Raw genomic sequence first — 18,769 nt, forward strand, 5'->3', positions numbered from 1 at the left:
AAGATGGCGTCAGGCCTGTCAGAAGAGGAGTTTCATCGCATGCAGGTAATAGTATTTTGAATGTACATCCGATTTTGTGATGTTTAGAGATTGTCATGGCGATTATGACTGGAAGATATATCCGTGCCTACAACATACACAACTATGTTAGCAGACTTACGGATGTCTTCACTTAGTGCTGCAGATCAAAATGAAGCTGTCACTTGACAGTGCAATAGTGCAGTGGAACCGTCGCATATTACCTGGAATTATGTGTATCTAATCCGATACCTGGACCATTTCTTACACATCACAGCATTGTAAATGATTGTAATACCAATTGCATGTCTTACCAGTATGGAATTTATCTAACCACAGCGAATCTTTACGTTTACCGTTTCTGAAAATTAAAAAAAGTTTGGTCTACTTGCTAATACAGAAGTTGATCCTCACAACATGACTGTTTTATGGTTCTCACTTGACACAGAGTCCTATCTCCAGATGTGTCATTCATGGACAAAAACTACATACCTCTCAATAAGAACAACATATACTCAGAATATCGCCCAAACCATCATGAATTCGGTCCTGGGTAAAGCCAAATAGCCAATGCATCGATATCTATCTTAGCCTTTTTATTTGTTATGGTCATGGGTACCTGTTTCAAGCTGTAAAATCTTTGATTTTTACCTGATAGAAAACCAAAAATAATATAATATTGGAATACAGAAAGTTATCTAGCTGTCATAACAATTGTGAGCTATTAATGAGGTGTATTTCACACATTAGTTATTTAATTATAACCCACATTTACATTCAGTTATTTACGGTAATTGTAGACTGCACTAAAAATCAAAGTGTGATCATTGGGCAAAGTAATCCTAAGTAACAGATTTATGTATCTTAGGTGCACATTACAAAAATCTTAGGTGAATAAAATTTAACATTGTGGTCTATTTTCAGCAATTTCTGATACTTACATGTGAGAAGTTATTGAAATTAGACCTACTTTCGTCAAATTTTGGTTTCATTAAATGTTTAATTTAATTGCATTACCGTTATGAAAACCTTAACCAGTGTCCTCAGTGTGGAAGCATGAGAAAACCTTGACAGTGATAGCACACTTTTTGGGCTAGCATTCAAAGTCTAGCCTACCAACTCGCTTTGCCTTAACTTGGCAGAAGGTGAGGTCACACTGAAACGCTTACAGCATTCCATTAAAGTTGTACTCTGAGTGTTCCTAGGTGTGTTCTTGGTAAACCCAACATATTGGCTGAGCATTTTCCTCCACGGCCACATTTGGCCTTGTTTGGACGTCACTACGTCTACTCATGGAAAACGTCAAATCATGTACCCCTTGGAAAATGTTTCAAATATGGGGCACAACTACCTGTGGTGAGTTACTCTGTCCATCTTGATTTTCCATCGCGACAGGGCATATGACGGCCCGGTACAGAGCAGTTGACAATTGGTGGGGTATATATTTTGACTGTTTCTGAAAGTAGACCTACAGATGTCAAAAAGAGGCCAAAACATGGCCATGGCGGGAAACGTCTAGCCGAAGTTTTGATATTTATATTCAAGTTTCTTTCTTGCAATGTGGGACAGCCACCAAATGTGGGTATATTAAAAATACATGTACATGTAGGAACACCCAGACCATTACTGAAATGGAGCACTGCAAGCACTTCAATCCAATCTCACCTTCCGCCAGGTTAAAGCATAACAAGTTGGTAAGGCTAATTTGTAAATATTCCCATAAAAGTGACAGTGCTAACCAGGTTTTATATCTTTTAGTTGTGATTGATATACAAAGGTAAATTAGTGAATGATTTATGCATAACGTAAATTAATGTTTCATCATGGGTAAAAGTGATACTTCTTGTTAACACTCCATGCAGGTCCCATAAGTACAAGTGGTATTAAGATGACACATCTGCTGTAGTATATAGAAGGTTGGGTATATTTATCTTTGATCCAAACCATATTACGTAATATTCAGATGAAAGTATTAAATGAAAACTTCATTGAAACAAATAATATGCATATCTAATATAAAATTCTTGCTGAATTGTAAACATGTTACATATGTTGTGCATGGCTGAACTTTATGGCCAGGCTTGCTTGCAAGACTCAGCTATCAACAGTATCTTGTATGAAGTGCCTGCAGTCAAACACTGTGGTTGTAACACCTAAACAGATAAATGCATGAATGCATATTATGCGAATTCTTGTTGTGTCATGTGATTATGTGAGGCATCTGTAGTGACATGGCTTTGAGGTAATGACTGCTCCCTCATGGCAACATTACCTGCAACCAGTATCACATGTCAGCCATCCACATGTACCAATACAAAAGTTGTCTGCATCTTGAAGTTGAGTTAGCTCTATCTTGTGTTAAAAACAAAAACATACATGTAATAGAATCAAGTTATCATTTAGGTAGGATGTAAGATTTAGGACAACGCCATAAAATAAGAATGTTCTTGAAGTCTTTATTTGATCACTGTAACTAAGACTTCAGACTTCCCCCATGTTTGCGTGTGGTCACTCAAGGGTATTCTTAGAGAATTATTTTGTGTAGACTGACAAAAGTATACCTTTTGTGAAACCCTGAAATTGGCGAACCCAACCATTGCAGTTTTACTCTAAAATCAAATGAAAAAGGGCATAAATCACACTGAGTGATTTATACCGTTCATGCTCATTCATGTGTGAAAAGGTTGAGGAACTAGGGTACACGGATACAAAGCTCTTGATTACAAATGAAATGAACGGGTATCGAAAAGTTTCTCTCATGGCTGTCAGGGCCTTACCTGGGTTTGAGCATGGAGATAGAATATCTCACCTAATCATGTCAGCATACTTTAGTCAATATTAGGAGGTTCGAAAGACCCCAAAATAGTTCTGAATTGTCCATTAAAGTGTAACTTATTTAATAATCTCTCCTGCTGTATGTGGGAAGGTCTGACAGCCACCTGCAGATGGCCATGGGTTCCCTCCCGGGCATAACGCTGGCGGCCGTTGTGTAAGTGAAATATTCTTGAGAATGGCATAAAACGCCAATCAACTAAGTAAATAAAGATTTAAAAATCTCATTACATGTGACATAACTCACTTCAATGCTCAAGGTTATGAATATATTTATAGTTTATATTGTTCATGATAGATTCATTTTTATACTGTTTTGTACTGCCTTATTCAGCTCTTACTATAATATCAAAATTAACACGTCAGCTGAATGTGTCTTTGATTTGGGTGTGATTATCTTTAAATCAAACAACGTCTTTTTATTGTAGCTCCAGCTGCTTGAGTTGAGGACGGCAAATTATGAGCTAGAAGGGAAACAAAAGCAGAAAGAGAGAGGTAAGTCTTTATCATGAATTATTTATTTATTTGATTTGTGTTCAGTGTGCTTCTCACTTGTACAATGGTTGTTAGGATCATGGGTGGAAGAAATATTGGTGCCCGGAGAAAACAACTGTCATTAATACCAGGTACAAGTATCTTTGTCCAGCACCTGTATCTGTACCTGGTATGTGTTGAATAGCTGCCAGAAGAATAACACTTTGAATGAGGCATTGAGGACCCATTTATTTGCCATCCATAAAAAGTCCTTCATTTGGGGAAGCCAACCCAATCAGAAAAAAATATAGTATGTTTTATAGTAAGCATGTTCTTGTTTTTATTCTGCGGTCGCTGTGAGTTCAAGTCCAGCTCATGCTGGCTTCCTCTTCGGCCGTAAGTGGGAAGGTCTGCCAGCAACCTGCAGATGGTTGTGGGTTTCCCCCGCGCTCTGCCCGGTTTCCTCCCACCATAATGCTGGCCGCCTTCACATAAGTGAAATATCCTTGAGTAACACCAATCAAATAAATAAATACTTAAATCTTTTTTATTCTGAACTGATGCCAGTGGTTTACAAAAGCCCGCTCTTTGATTAACAAGAACATATGATTAAGTTCTGTAACAAAAATAATTGTGTTTTTATGTATGAGATTGGTCAGTTACGTATTCACAAATTATGATCTGATTTTAAAATTATTGTTTGTTTCTAAAATGGAATATGAGTGGAAAAAACCCTTATATAACTATGATTTTTAAGTTTAAATTTGTACATGTGAAAGTAAATTGAGATATTTTTCTTCAAGATTTGTTGTCATGGAAAGAAAAGTCAGAAGCACTAGAGAAAGATTTACAGAAGGCTCAGAAGGTAGGTACATGTTCACGCTGGGTTATCATGATTTTACTACAAGGAATTACAACTGAATGCTGTTCCCTTTAACATGTTTAAATAGATTCTTAATGAGAATCAGAAATCCGCAGATGCACATTGAAATTATTGAACATTACCCTGTAGGTGAGAACACGTGGTTTTTGAGCAAATATACTGTACATAATAGCACTGAGATGGTAGAGCAAGGAATCAAAACTGGATGGCCCGGTGTCAGTATAATGTGACCAGGTGGGGTGTCATGTTGGGTCCCTTCGACGGAAACACTTCAGGGGTGGAAACTCTTTGGCGGCATGGACTTTCCCTTGCCACTAGGTACAATATGTGTACACACACCTAGTGACTCCTCGTTGTCATATGACAATAATGCTTGTCATAATTAGTCATTAACCCCCAAGCATACATACATAGGGTTTGACCAGATAAGCTCACATTGAAATAAAATTCCAGTATATACATCTACATTGAATCTCTATGTGCAGGATCTAATTATTTTTTGTAATTCTGTTTTGTTATTTGTTATTTAATTTTTTTGCAGGCAATCAACAAGAGCAAGAAGATCAAGGTGAGATACATGTATCTTAAAATCTCATTTCCAATAAAGTGAATCATAGAACATGGTTGTCCAGTTAAACAAAGCCATGTATGCTGCATCTACAGTAAATTTGTATAAAACAAGGCTTGCATGTGTGCATGGACACAAAACGTATCATGGGTTGATGGTGCTGAGTATTCATGTATATGCAACACATATATTGTGGATGCTTTTTTTGTTGTTTTTTTCTAAAGCATCCTCAATTATTGACTTGGTTTCAATGTCATTATTGACCAACATTAGTATGTAAATTTAAAGATTTATAATTTATTTCTGCTGGCTGATTGCCTGTTTTTTTAGGAGGTGGAACTTCTACTGCAGGAGAATGACACATTGCAGTTAAAACTACAGAGTCAAGATGAAGATTTCAGGCTCCAGAATCAGGCGCTCATGGAGCAGCTTTCCCTGGTATGTTCTCATGTCATGCTTTGTTAAATGTTACATTAAGTGGCCCCTGTGGCATTCCTTTTCCACTTTGTAAATGTGACTTGTTCTTGCCTGACAACACATGCAGTGTAGTGCACAGAAATCTTGTCCCTCAAAAGTTCGCCTTATGGCAGAGGAGACATAAAGCCCCTCTGTTATCCGTAAATTGTAAACAGTGTAATTTACTTATAGGTACATAAGTGTATTGGCTAAGTCCCTGTGCTGAAGACTGACCCAAGACACATAATTGTTAAATGTATGTGTACTTTTATTTTCGGCAGCTTAGAAATGCAGATTACTTCTTAATGGCATTGTTGTGTGTTTGCAGCTAGTAACCAAGAATGAGGAGTTAGAAAAAGAAAACAGCTCCATAAAGGAGGGCACCCCTATCCAGTCTCCATTAAGAGGAGATGTCTCCATACTACAGGATGAAATCAGGCGGCTGAAAGCAGAGAATGCGGCACTGCAAAAGAATCTCACAAGTATGACTGAGGATTTTTTGTAAATGTGTGTTTCAGTTCAAAACAGAACATGCTTGCATGGGAACTGTGGGTATTCCAGTGTTAAATACCCAGTTAAATTTATTTGTTGATTTGATTGGTGTTTTATGCTATACTTAATCAATCAAGCAATCAAGCAGAGAGAAAACCAGCATACACATATCTATGCTGTCCTCTAGAAACTTTTTTTACCAAAATGGTTCATCAAATTGAATAGAAACTTGTTCTCATTCTTTACTTCTTCAGTCTTCATATGTTTGCAAGGTGTGTATTCAAGAATTTTTTGAAGGCATTATTCTTTACGGATTGATAAACTTTTGCTTTTTGTGAAATTGGCAAAAATCAGAAATATTCATAAATTACAAACTGAATTCCATTTCATCCATTTCCATAAAAAAATGTTGACCGTGTTGTTCTGTTGTGTTATTCTAGTGGTGCAAAGTGGCAGAGTACATGTGTTATAAAAGCATCATTTCCAGAATACATTTTAATTTGAACAGTTCTTTTCATTCTAAAATTTGTTGTTATTTGTACTCATAGGTCATCAAGAAAAGTATGAGAAAGAGTTATCCAACCTAAGAGAAAGAATACAGCATATTAAAGGAAATACCTGTGACCAAGATCATCAGTTTATCACTCATGACGATATGACAGAGGATGCGGACATCACTTCTAGGTGACCTGTTATTTAGTGTTATTGGCTTCTTCATGTGTGTGCGTGTGTATTGAATGCATGTTGCGGTCATGTATTTTTTTATTTCCAAGAAATTATTTTATATGCTCATTGGCAATCAGTTAGCTTAGAAAAGCAGATGGTTTTTCATTACACTTGTACTTGTAAATGTCTACTTATCTTCATTATGTATGGGAGGGACGTGATGTCGTTGTTTAGTACATGTATAACATCATGTCAACAAGTGTGAAATCACTCAGATGAAGTTAGACGAGAAAATTAAGTAGCAGACATACAAAGACTCATTCCTTTAAAATTACATTGAAGTTTATATGTTAAAATGTTGATGAATGTTCTGTTTTTTTTTATGTTCTTTTACAGTGCTGGATTTGATGAGACACAGCACCAAAATCAAGCAGATGGTAAATATTTTTCTGTTTTTGTTTTTATGATGGATGGACGCAAATCTTTGTACACAAGCAGAATTTTGAAAGATTTAGATTTCATTTCATGAATTAAATGAAGATAGACCAAGCATCAAGTATGCCACAAAAGAGACAAAAATATACCAGCTTGTTTGTTAACTTGGTTATGTTTTCCCTAAACCAGTAGCTTGATAATGAGTAACTATGAAATGATGATTGTAAAGGTTCAGTATTTAAACTAATTCTACAGAAATGAAAAATAAAACATTGAACATTGTTTATATCTTTCTTGTTTTTGGGACATTTACTATCTTGGCATTATGATACGCATTGACACGTATTTTTCGACTGTTGAAAGGTATGTCATTGAAACGGGGCATTTCCCTCATATGCCAAGAAGGCTGAATACCCCATGAGCATCTGCATTACATGATTTCATCTGCATTACATGTTTTGACCCACATTACATGTAGTTATTTTGTGGGTGTTCACAACATAAATCACTGGACAAGCTCATTAACTGTTGGGCTGACAGTTTGGAGCTGTTGAAGGCTTAACATCAATAAAAATTAAACAAGAAATTAGGCTTGATAGTGCCTTTAGTAGATAATGTGTGTATAGTTTTACCAGGTTGAATTTCACTATAAGCATAACATTGGTTGTGTGACACTTTTTCCATACTATCTTCCACTTTTAAGTTAAGTTTAAAAAAACAAGCAAATATTCTTTATTTCAATAGATTGTTGTGGAAGAAAAAAGAAGACGCCATAATTTCTCTGCTTGTATTTCAGAGTCAAATGGAAACAGTTCAAAGTCAATAAAGACTGTGGAAGACTACTTAAGGGAGATAAGTGGTGAGTCCTATCTCAGTATTATTTACAGCCAGAATGCTGAATATGATCGGGAATACTATTATCGTTTTATATATTTGTAATAAATATGGTTTCTGCCATTAAGTATACCGGTAGCTGTGGTGAAGTCGTATGGAAACACTTGGAGTTTTATAAAAGTGTTGAATATTATAGGTATTACAGTTGATCATAGATGAGTTTTTGACAAACTATTGTGACTTTCATGATGTGACTTTCATGACAGCCTTTCTAGCCATAATGATATGCCATCACACCTGTTATCTTACACTGTACTTGTATTTTATTTTCAGATCTCAGTTTAAGTTTGGACACTGAACTCGAAGAAAAGAAACTCCTAAAGAAACAACTATCTGAACTGGGGGTAATCTATTGTAAAGTATATTGTATAATAGATTTTTGAACCTAACCTACACATATCTTATTTAAGTTCTCACTCTTGCCTTTTTTATAGTGTTATTTGTCAAAAATAAGACAAAGTAACATAATGTCAGCAATGATGTATTAAATATTTATGTTGGATATTTGAAGAGATAATTCATAAAGTAACATGACATAATTGAAAGTAATAAACATTACCTAAAAGACATATCTTGCTTTGACAGAATAGGGAAAAAGGAGAAGCAGTCACATTGAAAGAGGAAGTGGATAAGGTAGGCTATCAGAATGAAGCTCATTTTCAGATGATGTTGAAGTGGACTTTAATTGTACACCAGTTTAGAAAATTTAACTAACTTTTTTATTTCCTTTTTTTAACTTAAGGGAGGTAACCTGTAGTAAGCATGACAACAATGTGTTTGATCCTTGGTTCTATATACCGGAAATACATGAATTGCTTCATTAACTATTCGTTGGAACATTTTATAAGCTCGTCTGTACAAAGTACAGATGTGGCTTATATTATACCCCAACTAACAACTACTAACATAAGTGAACCACTGTTCATAAGCAAGAACAGGGACCGCTGTCCTATACTAACGTGAACGCAAGTCATTTACTTACATGAACCGCCGAACAATGTTGTCCACAAACTCTTACTCTCACTAGGATATGAACCTGCCAGAGTTCACTGATAGGACATGCACTTATATTCATTTTTCATGTCATGGTCAGTGTATCCATTTTGTGAGTTCACATTGTTACCTTTTCGGTTTTGCCTGTCGGCTCATGCATGTCCATGCCAAATTATTCAGCTATAATAAATCTGTGCACTGTACTTCATTTTGTTTCGTTGCGTATAAATTAAAATAAATTACAAAATTACTGACTTCAATCACTTGTGTATTAGAATCTTTAAGGTAAATGTTAAAGGTGGAGTCGGAAAAACTACTGCGTGTATTGGTGTTCCTTTCTTGATGCCCTGCATGTGTGTTAATTACAGTAAATAGCGAAATTTGTGACCTTCCATGTCTCAGTGTTGTCTGTTTTTAATCTAGAACCCATGTAAAGGTAAATGTTTCAGTACTTTATGTATTAAGTATTCACTGGTCTCCTACAAGCAAGCCCTTTGGTAGCTTTTTGCCAGGTCTGAATTCTTGTTTAGCCTCTTTCAAGGAAAGTATTTTGTCATTTGTGCATTATGAATGTAGTAGGATTGATAATTTCTTCTTGTTTGATTGTAGTTGACAGAGAAACTTCGAAAGAAACAGGAGAGGTGAGTTGATTCCAGAGTTTCTAAAAGTTCTATGTAACTTTTACATGTATTACCTTATATGCGTCCGACACATTGTTTGACATGAGAATTCTAACATTGTTATTTGTGAATGAGTTCAGTTCTGGATCAGATGGTTTGATGCCTTTGCATATTTTGCTTTTTGCAGTTTGGTCCAGCTTCAAGAAGAGAAAGAACAGCAATATAATGATAACTGGTTAGTATCTCTTGTCAGTGGTTGATCAGGACATGTGAAATTTTTATGAAGTAAGTCAGTAGATGGTATAACTCAAAGTGTGTTAAACATGCTTGAAGAGGAAATAATATGCTTGAAGTGGAAATAATACTAAGTGCTTTGTGAAGTTACCTGAAGAGACCATAGGTTTACGCCTTGTCTGTCTATCCATCAGTCTGACGTTGGACAGATTTTCTTGATAGTTCATATTAAATTGAACTGGTACATGGCTACTGATCAAGGTCAAGTTTGGTGTGGTTTTGTTTAAATATAAAAGTATAGCTGTTTTATTATGTTGTGGATTTTGACAGCACTCAACTTGGTAGAGAACATGCATTTTAAAAGCAGTTCTTCCAGAATGCTTGTTTTATTAAACTGAATTCCCTTTAATTAAGCATTAAGCATTGTGCTGTGTTTGCAGCAAGAAATTGGAGGAGTTACAAGCTGCTCGTGACAGGGACCAGAAGCACTATACAGATCAGATCAGCAAACTAAAGCAGGAGTTGGACAAAATCTCAGAGGTACAGCTGAACTGAACTGTGTAAAATGTAGTGAATGAATTGGTGTACATTCACAGGCAAGTGAAACTGCAATATATAGAGCAGTAAAATTCCTTTACAGTGAAATATGAAGTCATTTTCTTCCTGTCGAAGTTACATGTAAGGGGACAGTATAGAAATATATAAACCTTATAGAACTGTATCAGGAGACTTGCTTATTTATTAAAATATGATTTCTACATTTTTTTCACCCAGAATATTTATGTAGTTGTGCACATGTGTACATGTCTGTGATAAAGCATTTTTGCTCCATATTTCAGTCATACAAAGAGTTGGAGAGTTCATCTTGTCAGAAAATACAGGAATTACAGGACACCCTTGAATCTGTTAAAGCTCAGGTAAGTTTCACTTTTGATTTGAGCTGATACCATTTCCACCTCTTTGTGCATGATATATTGCATGAAGTAGTTGCTTAGTGTTACGTGATATAGGAATGTCAAAGTTGAACTTCTTCTAGTATGATAATATCATCTCACTTTAATACCTGAGGGATTGAAAAGTCATGAAGCAAAATGTTTTTTTTTTTCAATGTCATGTCCTCAGGGTGTGAAAAAAAGGGCAATAACAAAAGTGATGTCCAACTGTATGAAATATCTCTTCTATCTAAAGTAAACAAGGAGAGCTCTAAAATATTTGCCTTTGTGCCAAACTTGCATAAATGGCTAAGGTCCTATGCTTCTTACTCAAGATACCCCACAAGGAGAAAAAGGGAAGATATTTGGCATGTCATAGTTCAGAAAGTTGTTGACAAGGGAGATTTTTAGGCAGAACATATCAGCAGAACAAACATGGATTGATTCCCATGGTCTCATAAACTCTCCATTTAAAACAGAATTTTTTTTGTTTTTTGTTTTTTTTTTCACCCCTGGACTAGCCAGTAGGCATTTATATGCATTTCTGGCCACGCTTTTTCAATGCCCTATTTTAAACAGAGGTGTCTGAAGGTTTAATGAAAAGTGAGAATTGTCTCCCCTTGAGTCTGACCTGTTGTAATCTGTTGAATCACTATTGACACGTGTGTACCAGTGAGTGTGAAAGGTTATTTCGAATGTGTCCTGGATACACATAGAGTATGCACTTCATAAAAGTATTTTTGTTCTAATACAATAAGTATAGGGAGGCTAGTTAAAGTTTATGATCAGTGTTTATAATCAGCTGTATTGCTAATTTATTGTAAGATAAAGGTGGATGAGCACATTATCTAACATGTTCATACTTGTGGGCTTCAGGGAGTGTTCAGTAATACTCACGCAGTTTTGTTCATTGTATCGTAATTGTTTTTTAAAAGGCAACAGCAGCGAGCGCAGAGACCAATCAGCAGTTAGTGGAGGAGAACAGGAGGCTATCTGAGGAGTTGACAGCTCGCAGTCAGGAGCTGGCAGTGATTTCGCATCAGAAAGAGGACTTGGTGACACAGTTGGCTGAGTGTCAGAATGCCAGCCAAACCTCTATGGAACAGCTCTACGCTGTGCAGAAAGACAGAGACTCACAAATCCAGGCTTTGCAGGAAGCAAATAAGGTCAGAAACATTTCCATGAGAATTCAGTCTTATTAACAACAGTATAGTTAGCATTTATTGTATGTTGAGCTTTTGTCACTGGTTATAAAACAGGCTTGCAAATAAATTTTTAAGTTGTGGTTTACAGATTTTAAAAAACCTGTTTCCCCCGAAAATCTAATTTTGTGGGTTATTAGTTTGCACCTGGGTAGGTGGGATTTGATGAATGATAATGTCCTTGTCAATCTCCTTATTTTAGGCATCATATGTATTTAATATAGATCCTTTTGAAAGCATATTCAATATAGTTTTCTTTATAGCATAGCATTGTCAGGTTTAGAGCACTATTCGTAGTTCAGCACTTGACAGGAGGATTGTTGGAGGCTAAATTGAATAGTATGGCCTGAATTGTGCAAAGTCCTGGTTATGTGTGTTGTTTTGACCAATAAAGAGGTTGGTGAGCACTTTCACTGACACTGTTATATTACCATGAGAGGTTTGGTTAGGTGCAATGGTCTGGCTGGGACAAATGTTGCTGCTCTTCTCTTACAATCTCCATGGAAGACATGTAATGATGTAATTTTTGTCGTGGTTTCAACATCAGTTAAGAATTGAATGAAAGAAAAAGGAAAAAGATAATACATAGATTTATAATATTTTTCACCCTCCCAAAATATATAAATGTTTGTAATTTCTGTTGATTTTTGTGTGGATTCTTGACACCAGGTGGCAGAGAAGAGGAAAACTTTGCTGGATGACCTTGCTATTCGCTACCAAAAAGATGCTGATGTGCACAGGGAAAAGATACAGCAGATGGAAGAGGAGTTTGAGGCTGAAATCACAACTCTTTCTCAGCAGCTGGAACAGGAAAAGGTAGCTTTTGTCAGAGTGATGTAAAATATACCTCTACATGTTGGGATTTGCAATCTAAACTTAGAGTAGACTAACATGTACAGCTGGAATAGTAAAAAAGGCATCTTTTTGCAGAGTGATGTAAAATCTACCTCTACATGTTGCGATTTATGATGAGCTGCAGGCAGTATTGTGAAACTGTTTTATTTTCAATAGCACATGTATGTGTTATGTTTTCAAATGACCAGTGAAGCAGTAAAATGCCTGTGTCCTTGATTGTGCTTTAATTTCTGTACAGGAAAGATCTGGGGAATTAGAAAGGTGTCAGAGGTTATTAGAAGAGGTGAAAGTTCAGCTGCAATCTGTTGAAGAGACAAAAGGGTGGTTGGAGAGAAGACTTGCTGAAACTGAGGTACACAGACATGTACATGTATTTGTGAAAACTTCTTGATGTATGTACTCTCACTTTTTGCTAAAATTGTGAAAAGAATCTTTTCCTTCTATAAATGTACATATTTTGTACTGCCTTCTATGTAAACACTTAAGGGGGCCTCTGTGGCCAAAGAAGTTAGCACACCAGCACGGCCCAATGAGCCTTTCAACAATGCAGTTGTTGTGAGTGCAAGTCCAGCTCATGCTGGCTTCCTCTCCAGCCGTATGTGGGAATGTCAGCCAACAACCTGCGGAAAAATAAATAAATAAATATGTAAACACTTAAAATACCATTTAAAGCAAGCAAACAAGCATTTATTCCCTATGTTGTTAAAAAAGAACCTATAATTTACTGTGTGTTGAAAATAGGGTCACATGTAATCTGTAATAAAGGAAGATCAGTTAAGTATTTGGTCTTTGTATATATAAGAGAGCTATATTTAGGTGGCCATGTTTTATTATGTCTTATTTTTGGCCAGTAATATTGGCTCAATTTTCAGTCTTCCAAATAATAGCTTGAGTTAGCTCACTCCTGTTCTGATTTACCTGGAGCATTAGAGGAGGCTCAACAGTGAGGTTACTGGTTGTTCAAGTCTAGCTCCTGCTGACTTCCTTTCCTCCATACTCTTGGCCGGGCTCTTCCCGATTTCCTCTGCCATAATGCTGGCTGCCATTGTGGAATATTCTTGAGCATGACAAAGTAAATCAAATAACTGGAGTATTACAGAGATGGTATGGAATAGTTTTTATCTCATTTGTGAAATTTGTTTGAATATGTTTGTTAGCATAGTCCTTATTACATTCACAAAGAGTTTTGATTCAGGCATAGGTGTTACTATTTTTTTTGTTTCTTTTAAGGAAAACCTAGAAAAGCTAAAGGTGGACCATGCGGAGACAGTGCATTCCCTTCAAGAGCAGCATCAATCTGAACTGCAGGAGATGAGAACGGCACATGAGGTTCTGATACAGGTAAGTGAAACAGGACTCTTGATCATAAGTGATTTTCATCACTAGGTAATTCGTTTTTGTGATGCTGAATTGAAACTTTTTATTCATCATTTTTGCTGAGGCTTTCTATTGATGTATTTTTGCTGAGTATTTTTGTAACTGCTTGTGATATTTTCACTTGACAGGAGCATGAAAGAGTGGAGGAAGAACTAAAATCTGAAGTAAAATCCAAACAAGAATCTGTGGAAAAATTAAAACAGGTTAGTTGTAACTTCCATTGCAGCCTTAGAGGCAAAAAAAGTACATACATTTAGATGCAGCCTGAATGTCTAAATAAAAACTGAGAATTTTTGAAATACTCCTGTCTCTACTGTTCTTAGAGACTTTTTGTCCCCAACGGCACTTGAAGGGTTGATGAGGTCATCATACCTGAGTTTCAGAGGAGATTAGTTTTCTTCTGCCAATAAGTCATAAGCAGGTAACTTGGTCTACTTTGAGTGGGAACGTTTGTCCGGTATTTCCCCAAGAACAGCACTTTAGTTTGGATGCTTAAGTCATATATGAATGAAATATTCTTAACAATAAACCAAATAAAATAACAAAAGGGATTTCTGAATCGTTTTGTGTTGCTGCCGTCTTTATGTGAGAAAGTTTGTGCAGTCTTTTTTGTGGTGGAGTAGTACCATCTATATGTAGATCAAATGTAATGTTTTTAGTTTCTCTTCATTTATTAGACTGCTAACATCTGATCTTGGGCCGATCTTAATGTTTTTTGTTCAATAAGGGTAGTAAAGGTCTTCGATAAGACTTTATTAATGGATTAGTACATATTATTATTCATAATTGATACATTGTATGTATTGTTAAGTTGGGAAAATGAAATAAAAAAACATGAAAATGTGACATGTAAATATGACACTCCAAATTATTAGTTGTTGATGACTTTATGCATATTTTCTGCCAACACTGAGTAAAATGTGTCAGTGTTGTTTGTAGTCACTCAGAGCATCTCCCTGAACCCTGACATATATATGGAACCCACTCAGATCTATGACTCTCTTAGATAACTAGTTTTAACTCCAGTGGCATCTTGTGTTGGTTCATATAGATACAAAACCAAAAGACAAAACAAAAAAGAGAATGGCTACTGCAGTATATTTAATTGTACACAGCCAGACTTCATCTCACAGTTGACCTCGTTTAGATGGGAATACCCATGTTGTAAAACCCTCTGGGGGACCTCAGCTGTGACTTCACAGCTCATTTGTATCCCCGGTGCATTTGTACTTTGGGGCCAGTTGGAGATCTGCCAGGGCAATAGGTCTATTGTTTTTAGTGGATTTAATTCATTGTATTGCATTTCTTAGGAGCCTTTTTGGTAATGTCGTGTTTAAACATGGCCTAGTCTTGGTGGACCCAGTACCTAAACTTGGACACTAAACCTTTCAGAATTGGACATTATAAGCAACATGCTCTTTCTTAACTAAACTGCCCATCTGTATATATGAGGATAGATTTTTTATTCTGTTCATGAATTGGTTGGGTACTACTAGCCTAGCCTGTTGTACAATGATTTGAAATGTAACCAGTAGCAGATTTTCATTACCAGTACTTCACGACATACAATTGCCATTACACCTACAAACACTGCATCAAAATGCTGTTTAGTGTTGTAGGCATGAGATGTACCTTTTTTACCACATGTCTTTGTAACTGCTGTTAGTTCACTCTCAAAAGTTCCATTTGATATGATCTCACAGGAATGAGCATTTTGCAAATATCAGATCCCTTTGTTTACACAACTTGATAGAGGTATATAAACAAATGTTAGACCACCCCATGATAATACACAATCTTGCCAAACTTTTTGTACCACTGAAGCAGTGGTGTAAATATTCTACTAATATGAATTCCTGTGCTTTGACCTTCATTCCATAGTATGTTGACATTTAGTGTGCATGGTAGAACGTAGTGGTAAGGTGTACCACAGGTGACACACAGGGACATGGAAGGTGTAGATTTCCTTGCTTTTCATTGTCATTCATGACCTTAAGCTATGAGCGGTGATTAAAGGTCCATTTAACCAGTATTACATGTACATGTGCATTTGTTGAATACCAGTTTTCTTCCGCCAATATAGCATGCAAGTTTGTATGTCACACATGGGAAAGTTACTCAACAACTTGCCCTGAGCAAACCACTATCATATAACTGAAAATAAGTGAAAATTTTCTTGAGTGCAGCATAACACACCAATCAAAGAAATAAATTAAATATTAAATGAAAAAATATAAATGACATATATACATTGCATGACAAATAGTTAGCTCTTTTCAATATTCAGTGCTTACCAATGACTGATTTGTACCAAGGGTGCTTGTACAGTTTCAACAGTAAATTCAACCTTTGTTTGCAAAAAGTAGAAATATACATGTTTTAATAATCTTAAGGCTTGGCTATAGCTGTCATGCACGCCTTGTGTATATAGCTGCATCATTAAGTACATGACATATTGTGTGGCTATCGTCAACCACACAGCATTAATAGAGCATACAGATGAATAGATGAAGGTGTCTAGGCATGACTGGAACTAAAATTCACAGCTACAGTATCATGTTTTGAAAAATACCTGATTATGATAAACATGTTGATCATACACATACAAATGTATTCTTTCATTCATAGTTTTGACTGTACTTTTTAACTGCAATTTCTAAGCCTTGTAAGTTGTGTTAGATAAATAATTTGTAATTAATATAAATATGTGACATCTGTCTTATGCTGATAAAAATAAAACCTCCATCAGTGAGTTTTTACATGTTTTTGTAGCCTTGTAATTGGATGAGTAGTGTATTGAATAATTCTGCTTCCCGTGACATCTCTTCTGAAAAGTTTTATTCCTCATGCATTATGTAACTGGTGCATATTCCCTTCATATTCAGTGCCATGGACTCCCCCCTGCCCCCTCCTCTCCCCCATCACTCTCCGGGTAGATTTTTCCTCGTGAACGTCAAAAATTCAGTCCGATCAATAGATCAGCATTATTTTCTATAGCATGTAGCAGAGGAATGGTTTCAGACAAAGAATTGCAGCGATTTAATTAATTTCTTCAATTGTTAGCTATGTAACCAAGTGACAACAAACAAGCTCCCATCGTTTAGGAAATATTTTTATATATATATATATATATATATATTTATGTAGGAGTTGTACACATAACGGATAGTGAAAACCAGAATAATGTGTAAGTGAACGACTACATTGGGTTGTTCATATCAAAATGTTCTAAGATTTTATTAGGACATTTAATATGGGAGTTGTTTCTGCTTTCAGATGAATACTAGCCAGTGAGCTGGGTTTATTCTGGTAGAAGACATATGGTTACGAGAAGCTGTTATACGGCTATGATTCTAGAAAGAAAAGGCAGGCAGGGTTGTGGGGGTAGGGGTGGAGGTCATCATCCATCACTAGGCAATTGTTCCTGAGAATTGATCATACCTCTAGTCATTAAGTACAGTATCTCTCTCAGTACAATCCTATTGGCATGCTTGTGAAATAGAAGATGCCTTATGCCGACTTCTCATCTATTATGTCAAAAAGCCAGGGTCCTTTTGGTGGTTTATTCATGAATTCTTCGACAGTGGATCGATCTCCATGGACAAAGTCTCTGAAAACAAAGTTTAATATTTCGAGTCATCTTCAAGGAAATGTTTTTTTTTTTTTTCATTTTGATGTGTTATAATACACTCTCTAAATAGTTCCAAAACATTAGCATAACTTGCATTTCCTTCTTTGCCAAGACTCATTGTAGACGGTGCCAAAAAGTCCATGAATAATGTAGATTTATACATCAGAAAACAACATTTGTAGCACCCACATCCCCTTTGAAGCATGTTTTGATGAAAGGTACCATGAAATTAGCATTCAGATTAATCAGCTCTGTGTTTGCTGTTATCATACTTAGTTTATTATTTATTTCATTGATATTTCATGCTATACTCAAAAACAGTTCATAAATAGGGCCAGCACTGTGGGAGGAGGAACCTGGACAGAGCCCAGGGGTGAACCCACAACAATCCACAGGGTGCTGACAGACCTCTCCATTTATATTTAAGAGAGCCACTGCATTGGTGGGAAGAACCTAATTGAGCTGCAATAGCACACTAGTCACTTGGCCACAAAGGCCCTCTGTTTTCGTATGGGTCAAGTATTAAAGTACTTTGGTTTTATGTATTTACAATGCAAACTTGTTGTCTATTTAATGAGGGGACCACATGACAAGTAATAATTAAGAAAATCTTTCTGGTTTAATATAATGAAATGCCGTTCTGGTGTTCTATTTATAGACAAATGCACACATGAATCATATTGCACAACATGTACCTTCATTATGTCCAAGCAAAGTTGTTGTCTTAAGTGTGTTGACCAGATTTGGTTTTATTATCATACAATGCAGTATCTTAAAAGCAGTGCAATGGTTGGTTGGTTGTTCTTCAGTATCTGGTAGGTGGCTTCCTGCAGAGTTTCAGTCCTAGGTCTAAATGTTTACACTTTGCAATGTGGAAGTCGAAACACTTTGCAACACTCTCTGCTATTCATAATTATGGTTATTATTGCTGCTTTTAGTGGGAGGCATTTGGTGTCATACATCGTTATAATTCTTCATAATGAGTGAATAAATAATAATTGATTCATTTCGGAATTGTCATAGATTTTTTAAAGGATCAATCCTAGCAACGGACTGTTTTGTTCAGCAGGATTTGTAAAAACATGAAAATGTTGTGACTTGGGCTTCATATGTAACTGTAAACTGAAAGATTGGCTGATGCTGTTGCAGTTGCAGAAACAGCTTTTAGATTTGTTGGATAATAGGATTAACACTGTTATGACAAAAT

The 18,769-nt window shown here is 36.0% G+C and overlaps 1 protein-coding gene across 1 annotated transcript in view; it reads left to right on the forward strand.

Annotated features, from left to right (window-relative positions):
* The first annotated feature begins 3 nt into the window (after positions 1-3).
* LOC135470213 (GRIP1-associated protein 1-like) overlaps positions 4-18,769 on the forward strand; it is a 33,835-nt gene continuing 15,069 nt past the window's right edge. The window contains exons 1-20 of the mRNA XM_064749025.1: positions 4-45; positions 3,279-3,345; positions 4,128-4,189; positions 4,749-4,775; positions 5,106-5,213; positions 5,560-5,713; positions 6,272-6,407; positions 6,786-6,826; positions 7,621-7,683; positions 7,992-8,062; positions 8,304-8,351; positions 9,321-9,352; positions 9,519-9,566; positions 10,006-10,105; positions 10,405-10,482; positions 11,433-11,663; positions 12,369-12,515; positions 12,793-12,906; positions 13,785-13,895; positions 14,060-14,134. Coding sequence (XP_064605095.1) covers positions 4-45; positions 3,279-3,345; positions 4,128-4,189; positions 4,749-4,775; positions 5,106-5,213; positions 5,560-5,713; positions 6,272-6,407; positions 6,786-6,826; positions 7,621-7,683; positions 7,992-8,062; positions 8,304-8,351; positions 9,321-9,352; positions 9,519-9,566; positions 10,006-10,105; positions 10,405-10,482; positions 11,433-11,663; positions 12,369-12,515; positions 12,793-12,906; positions 13,785-13,895; positions 14,060-14,134 — 1,755 coding nt within the window. The remainder of the gene's footprint in view (positions 46-3,278; positions 3,346-4,127; positions 4,190-4,748; positions 4,776-5,105; positions 5,214-5,559; positions 5,714-6,271; positions 6,408-6,785; positions 6,827-7,620; positions 7,684-7,991; positions 8,063-8,303; positions 8,352-9,320; positions 9,353-9,518; positions 9,567-10,005; positions 10,106-10,404; positions 10,483-11,432; positions 11,664-12,368; positions 12,516-12,792; positions 12,907-13,784; positions 13,896-14,059; positions 14,135-18,769) is intronic.

The sequence above is a fragment of the Liolophura sinensis genome, chromosome 7, assembly GCF_032854445.1.
Source record: "Liolophura sinensis isolate JHLJ2023 chromosome 7, CUHK_Ljap_v2, whole genome shotgun sequence".
NCBI lineage: Eukaryota > Metazoa > Mollusca > Polyplacophora > Chitonida > Chitonidae > Liolophura > Liolophura sinensis.